Source organism: Colius striatus, chromosome 1 (genome assembly GCF_028858725.1).
Source record: "Colius striatus isolate bColStr4 chromosome 1, bColStr4.1.hap1, whole genome shotgun sequence".
In the NCBI taxonomy this organism is placed as follows: domain Eukaryota; kingdom Metazoa; phylum Chordata; class Aves; order Coliiformes; family Coliidae; genus Colius; species Colius striatus.
The window spans coordinates 86398676-86418895 of NC_084759.1; the positions used below are offsets into that span (position 1 = coordinate 86398676).

A 20220-nucleotide genomic window follows, 5' to 3' on the forward strand; every position below is an offset into this window, starting at 1 on the left:
TTAGAGTGTCACTGATATGATGGCTAGTCAGACATGAGTAGAACAAGCAATCTTGACATCTTTCTGGGCAGTAAAACCTACTCAAAGCTGAGCTGCTAATGGCAGGCATCCTAAAAACATTTGCATGTTATCCTTCTGTCATTCTCCTATGTGGTATTCTGCCAAATAAAGCTCAGCCAAACATCAAACAATTAGAAGTTTGATTGCTTTTGTGTTGTTTATAAGACAGTGCTCTAACTGTACAATGTTGCAAATCCCTTGGGCAGATTGTCCCCACTCCATGTCACATAAAAAAGGAGCTCAAGTTGCAAAAGCTGCAAGGTATTTCAGTAATAGATTCTCAAAGTAACCAGTTCTACATTACACAATAACATTGCTTAATAAGGTTTAAATTCTTCTGAAAGATGAATCATTACAGACAGACTTGAAGAGACAAAGGAGAAAGAAATAGAAATAAATGAGTGATGACTAAACTAGTTCTTGTAAGCCAGTCACAAGTAGATGCACAGCTGACTCGTGTGTCATGTAAGACTATGATTAAGACATCAGCTTTGTGTCATATTGACTTTGAAAAAGTTCTTTTATTTTGTGATTTAGATGTTTATATATAGTTGTATATCTCAAAATGCATTAATAGGGTCAGTACAAGCAATTTTAGATCATTGATCAAAATTAGCAATTAGAAATGAAGAGATATTATTTACAGTAATAACCAGTATCCCCTCATTTCCCAGAGATTCTGCTGTAACTGCACAAATTAATGTGAAGGGAGATACTCTTTTTCTCATTCTTTTCAGAAGAAGTTATCCTGAAGGGTCCTATAATGTGGAGAAATAGAGTTGATTTTTTTTCTCTTTCAATTTCTGTTAGTGGCTGCTCTGGTGTGGCATGAGGGCATGGAAAACAGTGAGGGCTTCTTAAAAAGCCATAACCTTGAGGCTGTGTTCATTCTCTCTTGTTTCTTTGTAAGAGGATTATGATAATAAATAGTAATTTAGAATTAATTCTAAGGTAAATCGCTTGTATTTCATTCTTTTTTAGGCCTGATCTCTAACTGCAACAATTGTCTTTAAACCTATCTCCAATAGTTAAACTGCTCCATAGGTTATATTTTTAAGGTGTGGGGTGATGGCGAGAAGCTTGACCAGCTGTTCTGAAGCTCAGACTTAATGGTGGATACAAAAGCTTTGGAGTGAATTCTCCAAGTTTAAATAACTTGCAGATTTTTATTTATTTTATTTATTTAAATAAATTTTAATTTTGTTTTTTCTTGTATCGGTTCTTTCCTTCCACGACTTGAAACAGCAGGGTTTTCAACATGACTCAGTAATTCTAGTAAAAAGGTGGGAGCAAGTAATGAATAAAACTGATCATTCTGGAAATCTTCCAGTGCTGCTGCTTAGAAACTGTTTTTTAAGAGACAGAATTAGCCTTTGCATTTTAAAAAATGCAGTCCCATCACTGATGGAAGTGCAAAGCATCAAGCCAAGAAGTAAAAAAGAACATAGTTTTAATAGACAGCTTATATAGTCACTGTGATCCATAAATGCACATGGATAATACATAAAACGTTGTGGTTGTTACAACTACACACATACAATGGCCTTCATTTAAATCACCTTTTCAAGTATGTTCTTAAAATCAGAAGGCACTTTTTAAATTCTGTTTGAACTCTAGAAAAATCCAACGCATTTTTATTATTAGGTACAATGTCATGATGGTATATCTTGCATAACTCTTGAGCAACCTTGTATACCTTGACAATAAAACATGATCTTGTCTAGAAAGCATAGATTATGCTTCCCTTTCAAGATAGATAATATACTTAAACTGCACCTTTGGAAATGCCCCTCTGATGCTATCTTACTCCATAATATTTGCCTTTGGATTTGTTTTAAAGTTTGAGTGTATGACAGAATTTGAAAAACTACTACATGTAGCAGTGAGTGCAGGCAAGAAAATTGAGAAATAAAATTTCTGGAGCAAGCACCATTTAATTGCTAAATGATTCATCTATATGCCACCTGCTAAAGCAAAGGTTTTTTAAAAGTGAAAAAAAGGAAAACAAAGTTTTTACAAAGAAAAGTTAGCACTGAAATATTTCCTGAAAACCAATAATCAGTTGTGAAAGCACTGCAATTTTCTGTTCCATAAATTCTGGCTTCTTAGAGTGAGAGAAATACTTGCTTCATTTATATATATAGATAAAGCCTTTGTATGAAATCTAGCTGTGGTCCTAGCTGCATTTAAGATAAATATGGCAACAGCTTCTTAATGTCTTTTAGATATATAGCAGATACCACTATCGACAATATCTTTCTTCTGTTCTGTACTCCATTTTAAGGCAGACTTTATTCTTATTTCAGCTTACCTGGTTTCTGATCAAAATGAGGCACATCATATTTAAAGTGAGATGTTAAACAGCGCGATTGCTGTTTTATACACTCCCAAGATTTTCTGTAATAGCTTCTCTAAAATGTGTAATATAAACAAAATCCTCAAGCTCATAGTGGTAAAATAGTTTTATTGGCGCTCATTTACACTGACCTACACAGGTTGTTCTCAGGCTCCCCATTCCTGAGCAATGATGTTAATTCTGCATTTGTGCCAAGAAAGCATTTAATCTATGCCAAGCCTTTTTTTTTTTTTTAGAACATTCTGCAACTCAAATAAAGGCATAAACACAATTTACATTCTATTAGTAAAATCAGAAAAAACAATCTCAATGAAGAAAGAAGGCAGGAGTTACCCATATCTGCATAGATCTAATTTTCCACGTTACATCAAGAGCCAAAAAAGCCTGAATACCCATTTAAATTCACCTATGGATGGGAAGATCGCAAATGGAAACACAATATGAATGGCACCTCTCGTTTGTTTATTTTTGAAAAATCCCTAAAATCTGTCTTCACTCCTCACTGACTTTTCATAGCCTTCTATATTTCAATACTCTAAAGTACTCTCTAAAATTTACTCAACACAAAAATACTGAGGAAGGACATTTTCTTATAATTTTATGTTATGTATAATTATCTAAGATTTTGAAATGTTATGGGATAAATAAATCGGTATTTTCATGTTGGACGGAGTAAATGTCAATTACTGAAATTTCCCAAAACAAGAAATCTGAAAAGGCATTCTAGCTCTGCCCATATGACATATAAACATTTCACCTTAGCAAAAAACTGAAAACCTTGGGTAAGGATCTTATCGTGTAAGAGATCAGGGACTGTTTTTTTCTTGTTTGGTTTGCATGGGTGTTATATATTGAACATCACACAGAACATTCATTAAGGCTTCCTGTTACTGTCTTACTAAACTACTGTCCCTTAGAAAGTTAAGCATTAGTTTGAATTGCCCAATTTTCAAGTATATTTTCTGAAAGTTTTTGCTCATTAGAACTTAGTGACATCTGTATGATATACATAAACCAAAAATCCCTCATGGAAAAAAAAAGAATATTACTAGAGCTCAGTCACTCTGATTCTTTCATTAAGAGCATGCATATCATATCATATCTGCATATCATATCTGCTTAGCAAAAAACATCCAAAACAATAAAACAAACACACCAACCCCAACAAACATACCCTATTTTTATTTGAAGAATTCATTTGATGAAAGTGTCCTCCCCCAGCAAAAAAGAAAACCTAATCACTTCCTCTGTTTTGTCCTCAGGACCAAAGGTGCCCCCTTGATTGATGAGGATACTCCAGTCCTTATAAGTTTCAGATTTTCACGTAAGAAATTGCGCTGTCGAACTGTGGCTGATCTTATGTAAGTGCTAGCAGAAATAACTTTTGCTGGCCTTGTAGGTGGTACAGTCTGTGGAGGAAGTCCATTGATTTCATATGTCCACTGCATTGATTGTGTCTGAAAATAATGAAGAGAGACATACAAAAAAAACCAACACCATCAAACAACCAAAAGCAAACAGTGATGAACTATGTTGAAAATTTGACAGTGATTTATCATGCTACGTTGATTTAAAAATATATTTATCCTTTTCCATGTAAGATATTGGATTAACACAGAATGAGAATTGCACCCCTGGAACACAGAGAACTGAATTCAAGACCAAACATAACAAGGATGAGGAATTAACTTCCTGGCTTATATAAAATCCTTTTTTATTTAGTAAACCCCATAGCTCTGTATGTTGAAAAAAGGTGATTATTCCAAAATACAATATAAACACCTCAGGTTTTTATAGGATTTAATTGCAGCTCCAGTACTGGTGATAATGACATTACGCAATGGTGGAAATTTTGCATTAAAACAATGGTCAAAAATAAGAGAAAAAAAAGTCCGAGTACGCACAAAAGAATTTCAACTTCATGTTGAAATCTCTAGCTTGAAGAATATTTATGTGAACTAAAAATGACACTTTTCATTTGCTTTCTGTTTATAACTGGTCTCTAGGAATGGAGCATATGTTTCCCTGTCATATCTTGTAATGCTCAAGTACATGAATCTTACTGAGTATGTGATTCTTATTTTACACTTCCCTTCTACCTATACTTGAGTAGTATTATTTCTATGCATATGAAGGCTGCCTATCTCTCGTGTTTAATTTGTGTCCTGAAGCAGAATTTTGGTTGCTAAAGCCTAATCTGTAACTATTGCATGTCTTTTGGTCATTTTTCTTTCAAAATGTATCACTCCAATTCTTGAAAGCAGGTCTCTATTCCAAACCACAAGCATTTTCCTGTCATTACCACTAGGAAAAGATCTGTTCATGTTTTGTTTTGCTTTGAGTTGGGATTTTTTTGTCTCTTTTTCTTTGAAAAACCCCATCACCGTGAACAAACAACAGAAATATTAGAAATCCCAAAGATTTCAAATGTGTCATTACATCCAGTGTTGTACTATGCAAAAAAGACAAACCATTGCACATCCACTTTAGGTATGCACTGTCATCTATTCCTTCACACTCACCAAATGGAAATTCCAGGTTTTATGTTTGGGGCTTTTTTAGCTTCCAAAGCAAAACTTGGACGAACGAATAGGTAAAAAACATGGCATGATGTTTAAATATATTCACACAAGTTTTATACATAACATAGAATGTAGTACATGTACATAGTATATACATACATAATACACAGAACACACCAGAATCTATGCCTTTGCAGCCTCAAAGCACTGGAGTCATGTTAAATAAGCGATATTTCCAAATTCATAAGATCTGCCTTTCCACATTTGGCACAGCACTGCAATCATACAGCCATGCTGCTTGTGATCCTAGAGCTGGTTTGTTACTGCTAGGCTTTTGCATCATGCTGTGTTGAACTTCAGAGACACTGATCACCTTTCTCTCCTAGTTCAAGTCATAAAGACGTACCATTACAACAACAGTTGTCATTTATGTAATTAATTTTCCATTTAAAACTAACTGAATCCTTAGAACGATCATTTATAGGTATGACCATTACACCTAACATCAGTGACATTTTTCATCCAAGGAAACAAAAGGTCAGAAAGGCTGTGTATATTCTCAAATCAATCTGGAAATCAGTATAACAGTCTGCCTCAAAGCTCATGTGTTTTTCCCTCAAGCATTTACTTAACAGACCAGCTTATGACATGACTGGTATTGTGGCTCATTTGCTCATTCCAGTTTCAGAGCTCTGCTTCTGCTTTGCTGCTGGGCATGTCAGTACACCAAACAGAATTAGCTTATAGAGAGAAGCAAAATAGCTGTATAAATTGTGACAAATTTTCACACAGCATAAATGTTTTCAACTATCTCCAAAGCATACTTTGTGTATTTGTCTAGTTATGAATTGCATTCTGTCAATTAATTATGGTTGAGATAAAGCACTATAAAAGTAATAGGGAAGAGCAGTCAACCATCTCCTTCTTGAACGTTCTCTGCAGTCATCCCATAATTATAACAACACACAGAAGTAAACAAAATGGATGTTAAAGTGTATCTCTCACTTTTTAAATTTCTGTTCAATATTAGTTTTGTATTTGCCACTGAAAAAGTTTGAGTTGATGTTTACTTTTGTTATCTTTCATATGCACCTTCCTTCTGTTCTAGATGTTACTCTATTAATGCTAAAGTATATTTAATGGATAGTGTTGCAAGCAGTTTTGCATTCATGTTGCAGCTATTTAATAGGAAGAAGTTTCAGTTTATCAAACTGTAAACCTTTGGCATAGGCTTTATGCTCTGATATGTACTTATACAGCACTTATACTGTATTACATATAGACTGCATACACTTAAGCTCTTAAATGTCATCACGATACAAATCTCAGTGGTGCTTCTTGTTAGACAATTGGCTTTAACTAGTATTTTGGTAACTGAATATATACTTTTCTGTGGTAATATTGAAAGACTGTTGAAAGGTGAGATTTTTGCTATATGTTTTAAAGAAATGGTTTTTTTTAACTTCTACTTTAAAATTGGCAGTACTGATTTTACGTAGTGTCTTCTGAATGACTTGCCTTATTCAAATAAGGTTAGCAGGCGTAAGATCTTAATAGATATTTCACCATGCATACATAATTTTCTGAACATTCATTACTATTCTGCTAAAATAAAAATCTAATTTAAATTGAATATTATTCTTGTGTAAAACAAGCAGATTAAATAATCTTTTATTTAATACTGTGAAATGATCTAGTAACTCTACTGACTGTATAGCCAAAATCCAGCAAAAGCAGGTGTGACACAGATCAACATCCATATCTTATGTCCAAAATAAAGCTGTCATTTAAGAAAAGTAAATTGCTCTACAAAGTTAGCTAATTATTTTATTAACTTCAGTAAAAAATGAAATGTTTTATCTCTCTTTAGTATGTCAGATAAATAATTTAGTTTAAAGAAAATTTAACCTCAGGGTCATAGTCCCTGTGTGCAAGTCTTATTGATCACTTTAAGGTCAGAGAAAAGGTCTGACAGGTGTTTCAGCTAATGGTTGAAATGATCAAGTGACTAAAAGTAACTTCTGTTCATGAAATCTATACATATTGTAACTTTACTGTCTATAATGCTAGTAATTATTTGGAATGGAATTTAAACAACAGTGATGGACTATGCCACCTCTCAACTTTAATATCAGCCTCAGAAAATCAATATAGACTTCTGAATAGTAATAACCTGCTAACTTTTTGCCTGCTATACAAATATCCTAGATTGTATGCTCTGTGGAAAAAAAAAAAAAAAAAGGCTTGACTTGCTGAAAAAAAAACACCCATTCTGTTACTGCTGTAGCCAGCATCAGTAAAGGAACTTTAGTGGTCCACCTATTGTAAATCATTTGCTATCATCCAAAACAGATGAAGAGAGTAATTTCCTGAAAGACTTAGTTTAGTTAATTTCCTGCTAATGTGTACGTGTTATATAAATAGAAAGGAGTTACTATATCTATCAACTTATGTTAGTGCTTCGTTTAGCATTAGAACAACTTAGAATTTAGTAATTTCAAGACAATCTAATTCAATGATTTTTAGAAAATCTTAGACATCCAAAAAATGTCTTTTTTACTGTTTTCAAATGCTACTGAAGCCATAAATATTTCCCTCGTGATAAGGCTGTTCAGCTTAACTACAATCATTGTTCCAAACAATATGAAAACTGTAGCAAAAGCAAGTTTGTCTTCCAAGTTCAAAAACCATGCAATTGCCTTGAAATTGCTGCTTTGGGTTTCCAGGTTGAGCATATTTCAGCAAATGAAAAGATGGATCAAGTTTTAATTTTTCTGAAGTGGTGGAGAGGAGAGAGAGACTTCAAAGTGTCATGCTTATGTATGACTATATAATTATGACAGAATATTTAACTTCCAAGCTGTATTTAATTGCCTAAGAAGGCAGTTTTATTCAACATCTTCATCAATGGCCTCATTAATACTTACAAGTATTTAAAGGGTGTATGTCAAGAGGATGGGGCAAGACTTTTTTCTGTAGTGTCAAGTGGTAGGACTAGGGGTAGTGGACAAAAGCTGGAACACGAAACGTTCCACTTAAACATAAGGAAAAATTTCTTTGCTGTTAGGATGAGGGAGCCCTGGCACAGGCTGCCCTAGGTGGTTGCGGAGAGTCTCCTCTGGAAGTTTTCAGAACCTGCCTGGATGTGTTCCTGAGTGACTTCATTTAGGCAGATCTGCTTGAGCAGGGGGGGTTGGACTAGATGATCTTTAGAGGTCCCTTCCAACCCCTATCAGTCTGTGATTCTATGACTGTATGGGTCAAAATTTCCCAAATCAGAGGAATTCTTCCCATGTAGTAACAGTCTAAGGATGAATGTATTAGATCTACTACAATCTACACAATTTGCTAGGATAGAAATATAAAGAGGAATCTCTGTTAAGAAGATATATCTAAAATAAACATAGATATATAAGAATTCCAGGCTGCCTGCAATGCATCTCTTGTCTTATTTCACAAGCAACTTAGGAAGACCAGATCACAGTCTGAATGTCCTTGACAGTCTGAAGGAGCATTTCCTGTTGAAGTAAATGACTTCCTCAAAATTCCTGATTACTATAATCTAACTGAAGAGTGAAGACAAGTTGGAGTAATGGCATTTGCCAAGCTAAAACTTTCTGAAAAATATTTTTAGGAATTCAAAACCAAGATGAATGTGTCCACTTATTACTAAATATCACAAGTTATTCAGGTAATGCAGCTTTATGGCTGAATGAATAATGTACAGAAAGTAATTTCTTCAGCAAATACTGGTCATTCAACTCATTCTAAGAGATGTCTCATTATTCATAGGATTAATTTGCAGAACACAGATCATCCATGGGTATTCACTGTGGGCTGTAAGTACTACTGAGTTACATGCTAACTAACTGCCAGAGAAATCTATATTTAGGAGAGTGTTAAATATTGGGAGAGAGTATCAGGATTTTTAAGGTAAACATATTACAATTAATTTCTAAACAGTGTTAACTCAGACACCTCCAAATAAGTTAAAACAAGAAATTACAGATAATGCATCCAATATTCCATGACACTTAAGTTGTACTGCAGTGATGACAAGCAAAAAAGATCAATTGTGATCAATGGACACAGAATGAAACTCGTAGAATCATAGAATGGTTTCAGTTGGAAGGAATCTTAAATACCACCTAGTCCACTCCCCCTGCCATGGAAAGAGACCAAGTTGCTTAAAGCCCTATCCAACCCAGCCTTGAATACTTCCAAGGATGGGGCATCCACAGACTCTCTGGGCAGCCTGTTCCAGACCCTCACCACCCTCACAGTAAAGAACTTCCTTACATCTAATCTAAATCTCCACTCTTTTAGTTCAAAGCTAACACCTCTTTGCCTATCACCACATACCCTTGTAAAAAGACTTTCTCCAGCTTTCTTGCACAAAGGGAAGAGCAAAGCCAAGAAATCTCATAGATCAAAATAAAGGTGGTTTAACAAGTGAATGAAAGAGGAAAAAAACCCCTAACCAAACAAAAGTTACAAAAAAATTATACAAGGGCAGTCACTCAGCATCTCCCACAGGCAGAACAACACCCAGCCAGGCTCTGAGCAATTGCTAATGAGGAAGATGACTAACGATCATTTTCTTAGATGAATATTTCCAGATAGAATTAAAGATGGCTTAATTGACCTCTGCAATTCAAATATTAGATGTTTCACAGCATTGCTTAGATGTATTACAATCAGTATCGACATTTTCTCAGAACTGATGATGATCTGAATACCCACATACAGCGATGGTTCCAATATTATTATCATATTTTGGCATCATGTGAATTAAACTCCCAATAAGCAAAGTAACCATTCCTCACATTTGTGATTTGTCACTCAAAATCTAATGTTGCTAATTATAGGATGTGCTACATTCACTGCCTGTAATGAACTTTCTTCATCTCTGCTTTTAATCATAAAAATCAACCAGTGGCAAAGGATACAGGGGATATCTTATTTAATGTGAAACCATTTCAGTTGTCCTATTAACATTTTTCTTTGCTCATCTGCAGGAATTAACAATTCTACCAGAAACAATGCATAATGTATTTTCACCAAGCTACTGAATATGTAATAGTACCATTTGCTGTTAAGATATGCAAGTTTGCACAGGCAAGCTTAGAGAAGCCACATGTGGGTACTATGGCTTGTACAATGCATCATTTATTTCCAGAACAGCTTGACTAATGGTTTTGATATGCTATCTTCCATAGGCTAAGTTAGTGATTATTCAGTAATAAAGGTGCACAGGCTTGATTTCTGGAGGGCTTGATAATGTTACCTGCACTCTGGTTTACTCTGACTTCTATTTTATCATATAAGACTTATTTTGTGTGCCTTCTGCTTTAGAATACCTCTGAAGTCTCACCCATGAATTACAAAGCGATTGCTCAAGTCTGTAGCTGAAATCAGCACAGTGCAAGTAAATTAACTGTAACCCACTTGAATATGCCCTTTTCCAAGGATTCAGCAGCCTCTCGGCTGGTCCATCTTGTGCCTGACAGTGATTCCTCCCCCAGCAAGCTGTCGCAGAGCATTGCGCTGCCCCAGCTGCATCTTGCTGTCCCTAAGATCTGTTGGTTTTCTGTGCAGCTTTATCAGCACATCACAGGCTAGCCCTGGGATATCAGTGTGGCTGAGGAACATTTTTTTTTCCCTGACAGCGTTTTAAGGCTTATGTAAGGAGCATGTACTCTTCACTAATTTGTCATTACTGGCAAACCTTTTTTCTTTTCAGAAATGTGCTGTTTATGAAGGCTATCACAAATGTCAAAGTTTGATTATGGAATAATACCCATTTTAAAATGCTCCTCAGGCATCGTGTCACTTTCATACTTGTAGCTAGACTACATCATGATGTTCTCTTTCTGTTTTGAAATGTAGTTGATCAAGAACAGAAGTTTTAATGATGGTTAAAGAACATTTAATTGCTTCAGCAAAGTAATTAAGGTTTTATGTCATCAGTAAAATCTACTGTAAGTATTCATGAATACTGAAGCCTTAAAGAATCCACAAAATATCCTGTGAAGTATCTAATTTATGTGCAGATTATATAAATGAAAGATATGTTATGTATATGCTTTCAGTTAATAAGAAGCATACACTAAATTGTGGTAAAGACGAATTGTAATCTCTTAACACTAATTATTTCCTCAGGACTCAGTTCTCAGCAGGGCAACTAAACAAAAAAAAAAAGGCATGTATAATGTTTGGGTTTAATGTTTACAACTAATGAGGAAAAGATGACCGTAAGATGATTCTCCATAATGCCAACCTCCCATTTTACTGTACAACACAATTGTAATGACTAACATAAACCAAAGAACTTACCCTGTCATCTCTACTACATTACAGACTAATTATCGCTGTTCATTGAAGCACACAAAAATGACAGTTCTGATACTCACTATTCATATAATTTAATAATAAGAATACATTAGTTTTAGGACTGTGACATAACCCTTAGAAATGTACAGGAAGTTTTACAGCAAGAGTACTGTAGTCCTTTACCAAAACAGCATCAGGAGAGAGACAACACTGTAAAAGAAAATAAATTGCCTCACTGTTTCTAAAAATAGTCCAAATGACTGGAAAGGATATGTGCAAGAGAGGTTCTTCAGTGTTACATCCAACATTAATTGTGTTTCAACACCTCTGTTGTTATTCCACAAACAAGAGTGATTTAATACTGTTTTTGTCATCTAACTAAATCTACCTTTTTCAGGTCACAAATGAAAATTATTTCAACTAACAGGAAAGGTGGAAGTGAGTATCCAGTATTCTCAACATGCCATCGAGTCTTATTTCAGGTCAATGTTGAGAGCACAGCAGCAGAATTACATGCAGTCACAGAGGCTCTGACTTACATTAGAAGTACAGGGGAAAAAAGCTTATATGGGAAGGAAAGGGAGAAATCTGATGTACACAAAAGGACTATCAATAAGAGCAAAGAGAACAAAGCCTCATAAAAATGTTACTGAAACAACTTCACACTTCAGTGAGATAGTCAGTAAGAATGTTAGACATATTTCTAGCATACCATTATGGTGTAATGTTGGACCAAATTGCACTTATGAACATTAAGCATCCTCAATATGTTTTTGAACATACAGGAAAAAGATGTGAAGTGATATGTACATGTAATATGTAAGAGTGACTTCCTACTCTCATTCACAGTACCAAAGGTGGACATGTAAAGATCTATGTGCCTAGATCATAACCACAGACCACGGTGTGAGTAGATAGAGGCTAAAAATCTAATTGCTCAAAGCACATTTGTACTGATAAATTCCTAAAAGGACATTTTAGATTACCAAATAAATACTTAGAAGCTAATACTAATCTTTGACCATCAAGTTTGTCCAATTTCAGACAAATTTATTATGGTAAAACTCTTCATTAATGATGGAAGACAAGCCAAAGCCAAACATGGCTAATGTACTTACATGTCATGTCTAAAAACCAGAATTACATTAGAAGTTTCTGAGTTCTGTGGATGTGTCACATAGTGTTAAATAAATATAGAAAAAAACAGAACTAATTCAGTCAATTACTTTCTTTTTCAAATGGAAGAGTGATAAGCATCCCTGCTGTTTATGTAAAGACTAAATTAATCAAGTGTCTAATATGATAAAAGAAAACGAGTAAGAGGGATTAAAGGGCTTTCTTTCTTTTTCCTAGGATTTGAATTTCTTATTCACTATTGTACAAATTGTCACTTAGAGAGATAAAATAACATAGTAATTTGCTATGCATCTTTTTATCAAGTTTGTTTTGAACACCCCAATTTTGAAATCAATATTGCTGTTTTATTTCTAATATAGTAGGTTGAAGACATTGTCACCATGCAGTGCTGAGATTTAAAGTACAAACCAGGATTTGTAGAGAGTTTGGGGAGTTTGCTGCTACTGTATGTTTTTGACAGTTTCTTTTTAAAGAATTACTTAAAAATTAACTCCTGCAGTAATAAGAACATTTTTACTACTGAAAGAATAAATATATATCTTCATATATTTCCTGACCTTCAGACTTAGAGAAGGAAGCTGTATGGATACATTTTTTTCCCCTTTCTTTTGAAGCATATTTCTAAAAAGTTATGGTGGCTTTGTGTCCTGAAATTCTGCCTTTTACAGTTTAGTATCAAGCTTCTAGTATCTTTGATCCTAGGAGGTATAATACATGTAAAATCAATAACCTAGACCTCACATATTCGATTAGCCGTATATTCTCCACCAGCTCTTAACATGATTATTTTGATTCTCTGTGAAAAGCCATTCTATGTTGTTCTTTACGGAGTTGGTGCAAAACTATAAAGATAAGTATCTGTCTCTGGAAATGATGGCAAAGGGATAATATAGAAATTAAAATATAGCATTTTTTTCCAGCTTGCCACAAGTTAATTTTCAAAATTTAGTTTTATTCTTGTCCATTATAAAGAGTAGCAAAATAATCCCAGTACATACATTTGTGTGTTTCAATGTTGCTTATTTTTGTATAGGATTTCTTTTTTACCTTCCCGTCCTGAAGCTACATTTGTGTATGGCATTCAGGAAAGCTTACCTGAATCACCAGTGTTGCTGTGTGCTTCTTGCTGTACATTCTTGGCTTGAACCCCACTGTTATATTAGTTCCCACAGTGTCTATAGGAAGAAGTTCTCCAGCTTGTGGCAGCACAAGGAAATCGGGATCGCTGCCTGCCAGGAAGTGGGCAGTGAAGGGCTCTGGGTACCTATGGAAAAGCACAGGAGGCTGAGTGCCTTTTACATTATCTCAACACAATTTATCTGCAATCTAACATTTAGGCCACCATACGGCATGACTCAGGAAACTTGGCAGCCCATGGAATGCCTGTAGAATATTAATAGCATTACTATTTATGGAATAAATATTCTGTAGGAATTCTTTACTTTTTTTAACAAATATTTATAATTCTTAGATACAGGGATCTGCATACTGGTCTTCCCTTTCAAATATACTTACATGCTATTATAAATGTTATAATAACCACAAAATAATAATAGCATTTGCAACTAGAGAGAAAAGATTTATCTGACTGAAAATATATAACAATGATGATTGAAATAAATTCCATGTCAGAGTGAAAATCCACTTTTCCAATTAAAAGCCCTTCACTTTTCCAATCATTAATCAAATAAAACTGACAAGCCACATATTTTATTGAGTTTTATGAATAAAACTGAATTTGCAATCTGGTGGAATGTTACCAGATTCAGAGGGAGTTCTGAAATTCTTGAACATATGGAAAATAATAATTTCCCATAACTATTTTACAAGTTTTTCATATCTCATAAAATTTAAGATATTGTAATAATAATAATATTAATAATAATAATCCCTACTGATACTATTGTATATCTTATCTCAAAGAATTTCTGTCACAAGTACTTCAGATCTTGTCTAATTGCTAATTTCGTGGCAGTACTGTTGAATGAAAGAAGTAATCTTATTCTTGCTAAAGACAGTGGTTGAGGACTACAAAGAAATCTTAGGCCAAACTAAAACCCTGTCTATCAGAGCTCCTCTGGGACTCCTTGCCATAAATTTCTCAGTATGAAAAGGACATGCTTTTTTTGTATTTTCCAGTGAGGCCATTCTCCTTTTAATCTTTGTATGTGTTTCTGAGGACAACTCTATCACTATCTGGACAGAAAGTGAACAAAAGAAATCGAAACTAGAAATATAATGAGATGGTCCAAAAATAACCCACAACACACTGCCACATTACAGCAGGGCATGCTTAGAGGGAACACATTTTCAGTTGATAAAACCTGAAGAATGAAAACCAAACAGCACCTCAAAGAAAAGCTGTTCAAATCTGTTTATTCATGGATCATAGCATCAGAAATAACACTGCTTTTCAAAGAAAATGCTCACAAAGAAGGGCAATTTAATATTTTATGACAATTCATATCTCTATGGAAATGTCTCACATTTCCTGGGAAAATGCTATTCCATGGGTGGTATGCTAGGTCCATGTCATATTGTTTAAAAATAGCTCTCCTTTGAAACATGTTTTCACAGGTTTTCTTAAATTCAAAATGCTCTCATGGAAAAAAAAAAAGGTCACACTGTAAGTTTGTAGAAACAAATAGCAAGAGTGAAGCAAATGGAAACAAAAAAGCTTCTGTCTCTTAAAAAAAATAAACTAACTGATATTTAGCAGTCCCATTGGATTTGGGTACATTAGCAGATTTAACCTAGTTAGGTGACAGCAAGGTGGGAACAACTCCTGAGTGCCTGAAATTACATGTAAAGTCTTGTGACATCAAACTTATGCTGACAACCACTTTTCAGGGTGTCCAAAATTGTGCAGCTGAGTTTATAGCCCTGGGCCATAAGCACTAATCCTGTCACAGCCTGAGTTACCATCTATGTGCCACCGAAGCCTTGGATTTTCACATCTGTACTTTGCACAAGGACTTCTCAGCTGTGAATGCCTAGTGCATACTTACTACACAAAAGGCATGCATAGGATGAAAAAGAAGTGATGTATCTTAAACTGAGTGTCAGAGTAGGACACTCACCAAAAATATGAGAGGAATACTCAAATCCTGATTTTGGAAAGAGAGACCTGAACACAGGTCTTCAATTTCAACATCAGTGCTCCATAGACTATATTTAGGAACATTTTAAGGCAGTGTTTTCTTTATCTCCGGTGTTCAGTCTGTTTTCTGGCAAGCAGTTAGCAGTACAAGAACTGGCAATTAAAAACTTACATACAAACAGAAACAGGAACCTTTCAGGAGCCTGTGCTGCTTATAAATCATGAATTTTTGGTTTTAAAAAATATCTAAAGATGACTTCTCAAGAGAAAATAAGTAGTCTTTTCACTGATGTTCACATCAGTGAGATGACCTGGCAGCCTGGCTAGTTTGCTAGCATAAATAAACTGCTTGTCACTCCATCTTCTATAGTACAGAGAAAGCTGAAAACAAAATTCCCAGAACAGCACCTGAATTTCAGATATTATTGTTTTCAGCATCTGTATATTTAGTGTGTAATTGAAAATTAATAATTATCTGGTTAAAAACTATTTTAAAATAATTCCTCTTTTTTGATTACCGCTTCAGTTAAAACAGCTCTGGAGTAATTGTTTGGCCTGTCGTTTCTCAGCCATGAAGTACAGTGATGATGCATTCTATATTATTTCAAGAAGGTTTTATTTTAATTCAAGGGTAGCAGATACTAACATATTCAGTAAAAATGAATGATGTGTTAGTTTTGAAAACACATATGAACCAGGCACAAATGAATTAGTAAATATAAGGGCAGAAGCCATATATATCAGAGAAAACTCATGTATCTTCTCAGCTGCCTATTCCAGAACTCCTGTCATAATCATTTGATATTGGTATCAAACGATAGCTCTACCCTTATTCAAATAACAAACAAGAGAAAATATTCATTTGAATGTAAATAATAACTGGACAATGAAATCATGGTAACCAGGAACAGTGGAAATTGAACTTGCATTCAATAGACATCAATACTGCTTTAATCTTGTTCTTAAATAGCGTTGTTCTTACATAGCAGTCTGTACTCATCAGTGTTCTCATGTTAGGCAATTTTCAAATCAGTTATTAACAAAGGAATAGCACTTTATGTCTTCAATTACAGTAAACTTTCAAATTTATATTCCCATAGAAATCTCACTGCAAAATTTCTAAAATACTCAGCAAATTAAATTATTAAATTATCTATTAAATTAAAGCTAAAAATAGATTTCATGTTTACTCCTCTCTTCCTGAAACTAGTGAAGCAGTAAATTATTCCTGTAGAAGTGTATTCATTTACAATACTCAGCATTTTGCAAATTATACATAAAAAACAATGGATAGTGCTTTCAATCAAATGTTAGGGTTTTTTTTCAATAGAAGAAGAGTAATCAAATGTCTTAATCTGTAAAATATTTAACTGTTTAAGCAAATACAGGATACAGTTTGAAAGTGTTGTAACGTTCCAAATTTTTTTAAAATATTGTTCATCATAACTAAACTTATTTGTCATTAGTTACCATTAGTAGTTAACATCTGTTGGATGACACATGAAGTTTCAGCTATTATGTACTGAAGTTCTTTTAAACATTAACTGTATGTAGTTGTCTATTAAATCCTATTATTAGTGATAGTTAGTAAGATTAAGATAATTTCTTTTCAACAACAATAACAAACAACAATGGAAAAAAAACTAGGAAATCGTAACTATCAGAATTAGTTAGGCTTCATGCCAAAACCAGCTCTGGTTTAATTAACCACTCTAAATCTTGAACTCTGTACATTTGAACATATTTAACTCTGGTTGTTACTCTACAACTCTGGAAAGGTTGTTTCAGATTTAAAAGACTTTAAAAAAAAGCAGAGAAATGAATGCCAAGGAACACTTTACCAAAAATAACATAATTTTTTTAATATGTGTACATATTGTAAAAACAAAAGAGGAATTATGGTTTTTATTTTCACAAAATGTTAAGATTTCTATCTCATTCCTGTTCTATCCAAGGTTACTATATTTTCAGACTGGTGAACTGACTTTTCCTCTTAAAAGTGGTTTGGGTAACATGGCTAGATGCAGTTCCTGGCTAATTGTATGTCATGTCAGTATTGTTTTGTTAGGAAGGATGATCATAACTTTTTGGTAGCTCTTATGTATATGTATAATGTCTGATATTTTCCACTAGTCTCCATTCAGATTCCAAAAAATGGAGCTCGGTCAACATTTGTTCTTTGCAGCTGCTACTATTTGGGAGATGCTAAGATAAAGTATTCTAATTACATCTTTAATGGTAGAATTTTGCATAACTGGCAACAAAGAGATTGGCATAGGAATCCAGGCCTGTAACATGCATAGTGACCTGTGAGAGAGGATGAGGAGAGGATGCATGAGATGAGAACTAATGAATGCATTTTCTTGCAGCATACATAATTCTGGTTTGTGAAAATTCAAATTAAATACAGCAGTAATTATAGTAAAACAAAAATAGTTTTTAAAGTTGTAACTAAACTTTTTTTGTTGTTTTCTTCCTTTTACAGAATCACAGAATCTCAAGGGTTGTAAGGGACCTCGAAAGATCATTTAGTTCAAACCCCCTACCAGAGCAGGACTACTTAGAGTAGGTCACACAGGAACTCATGAAGACGGGTTTTGAATGTCTCCAGAGAAGACGACTCAGCAACCCATCTAGGCAGCCTGTTCCAGTGCTCCCTCACTCTCACAGTAAGAAATTCTTCCTTAAGTCTGTGCTATGCAAAAAAAATCTCTGATGTTAACATAAACATTAGAGGTTTGTACCAGAGCCAATTACCTCAGTGGAATTGTTGCCAAGGATTTCAGATGCCTTTGAATTAAACCTACATTTATGACAGAAACTGAAAAAGGTCATCTGCAAATGTTAAAAAGTGGCAGATTTTTCATATTTACAAATGAAATCTGCTTATTTGACTCTAACCAATCTTAACACTGTTACAAGAAACCAGCAATACATACTTTTTGAGCTTCTAAAACTGAAAGTAAAGTACTGGACTATGGATATACAACTGTCTTGAGGACAGACGGTTTTAAAACACATATTTGAATTTTCTTTATACCACAAAACATTGCCTTCCCAATGGCATTATTTATTGAAGTAGATATTGGGCATTTCTCACTGGGGGTACGTGTGTGTCAATTTTAAACATATTTAAAGAAAGAGTGCATTACATATTTGCATGTACTTTCAGAGTTTTCATTATTGCAGATTGTCGTGAAGAGCATAGCAGCTACCTCCCATTTATTCATTGTTCATTGTTCCTGAAGCAATTATACCAAAGAATTATGAGTAAATTGGAAAATCAGGCATGTAATCTGAAATACTTCATAAACACTGAGGATTTTGCTAGGAAGGAGCGGAATTCAAGGGAGACTCACACAGAATCCACATTTGAGTTGCAGCAGCTGTACAGAAACAAAAGGAAAAATCATTGCCCTCATAGCTTTGTAGTGGTCACTAAAAGTCCTCTGTGGACCACTGAAGATCCTCAATCAACTTAGTATGTATATGAGAACCCTAATCTGTCTTTAATTAGATATTGAGCCTTTTGGGGGGTCTCTGGTTCTAAGATATTTCTTCTTGTATCACTCTGTGCCCTACTAGCCCCCAAAGATGTAGAAGTCTTAGAAGCGGTGCTGTGCAACCACTCCACTGTGTCTTTCAAGTGGGGAAGGGAGAAAAAGATACAACTGCAGAATCCCTTTCTAGCAGATTACTCAGAAATGTATGTTTCTCCCCCAGTTACCCTCACAGTAGCAGTGTCATGACGTACTATTCCAAATGAGAAAGGAGGCCTGAAAGTGTCTGTATCCAAGGTGAAAAAACTCCTCTTTAAGCACCAGAATTATTTCTCTAAGGGATTTTGCTGCTAAAGGTTTACTTAAGAAAAATTCCAAAGGGCTCATCATTTTTTTCGGGGAAGGTCTGTAGGATGACACTACATATCCTAATTGAAATTTTTAATCTATATTTTAATATTTCATGGTTTTATTTTTAATATAAGTCATTTGAGTTATTCAAGCATTAAATTATGTCTGTAATATATGAGTTTCTTGTAGAATTGTGTTTAAATGGCAGTGCTGGTTGGCCAAATGTTCTATAACAAAACTGCCACCACCAAAATATCTGCTGCAAATCAAAGATAAGATAAAGCAATATAAAACTTTAAAGGTAGTAGTTGGCACTATTTACAACATGGAGCTTATTCAGCACATGCAAGTACTAGATTTAGTATTTGTATGGGGAGAACCCATGTTACATAAAAGAAAGCTGGAATTTGTTTAAGGTGAAAAAAAGAATCTGTCTTCCATTGTTGCTCCTTCTTTATATAATTACAATGATTCAGGTTTTATAATACCTTTCTGGAGAACATTAGGTCTCTTCACTACTATCAAACACCTGCCAGGAGATTACAGTATTGTCAGAGCAATTGCTTCAGTTTTGTTCCTGAAACGGCCTGTTCTATTGAAGCTGTTAACTTGAACACTGTGATAGGAGCTTTTCTCAGAGTCCTCAGTAACTATCATCACCAGGAATCATCTAAAAGCTGGAACAACTAGTCATCTTAGATGCACAACTTTCAGGAATAAGCTCTTAAAAAAAATCTTGGAATCAGGACAATCCTTCTGGGGATCCTACAAAAACATATCTGTACAATGAAAGTTAAACATCAATCAGCACACCTGGCAGACTTTCAAGATATACAGTAAAAAAAAAAAGACAATTATAAA

At 34.4% G+C, this 20220-nt stretch overlaps 1 protein-coding gene across 1 annotated transcript in view; it reads right to left on the reverse strand.

The window, feature by feature from the left end:
• Positions 1-2819: 2819 nt before the first annotated feature.
• Positions 2820-20220, reverse strand: part of CFAP47 (cilia and flagella associated protein 47) — a 278645-nt gene continuing 261244 nt past the window's right edge. Inside the window, 2 exon segments of the mRNA XM_062004443.1 lie at positions 2820-3873; positions 13504-13672. Coding sequence (XP_061860427.1) covers positions 3655-3873; positions 13504-13672 — 388 coding nt within the window. The 3' untranslated portion in view covers positions 2820-3654.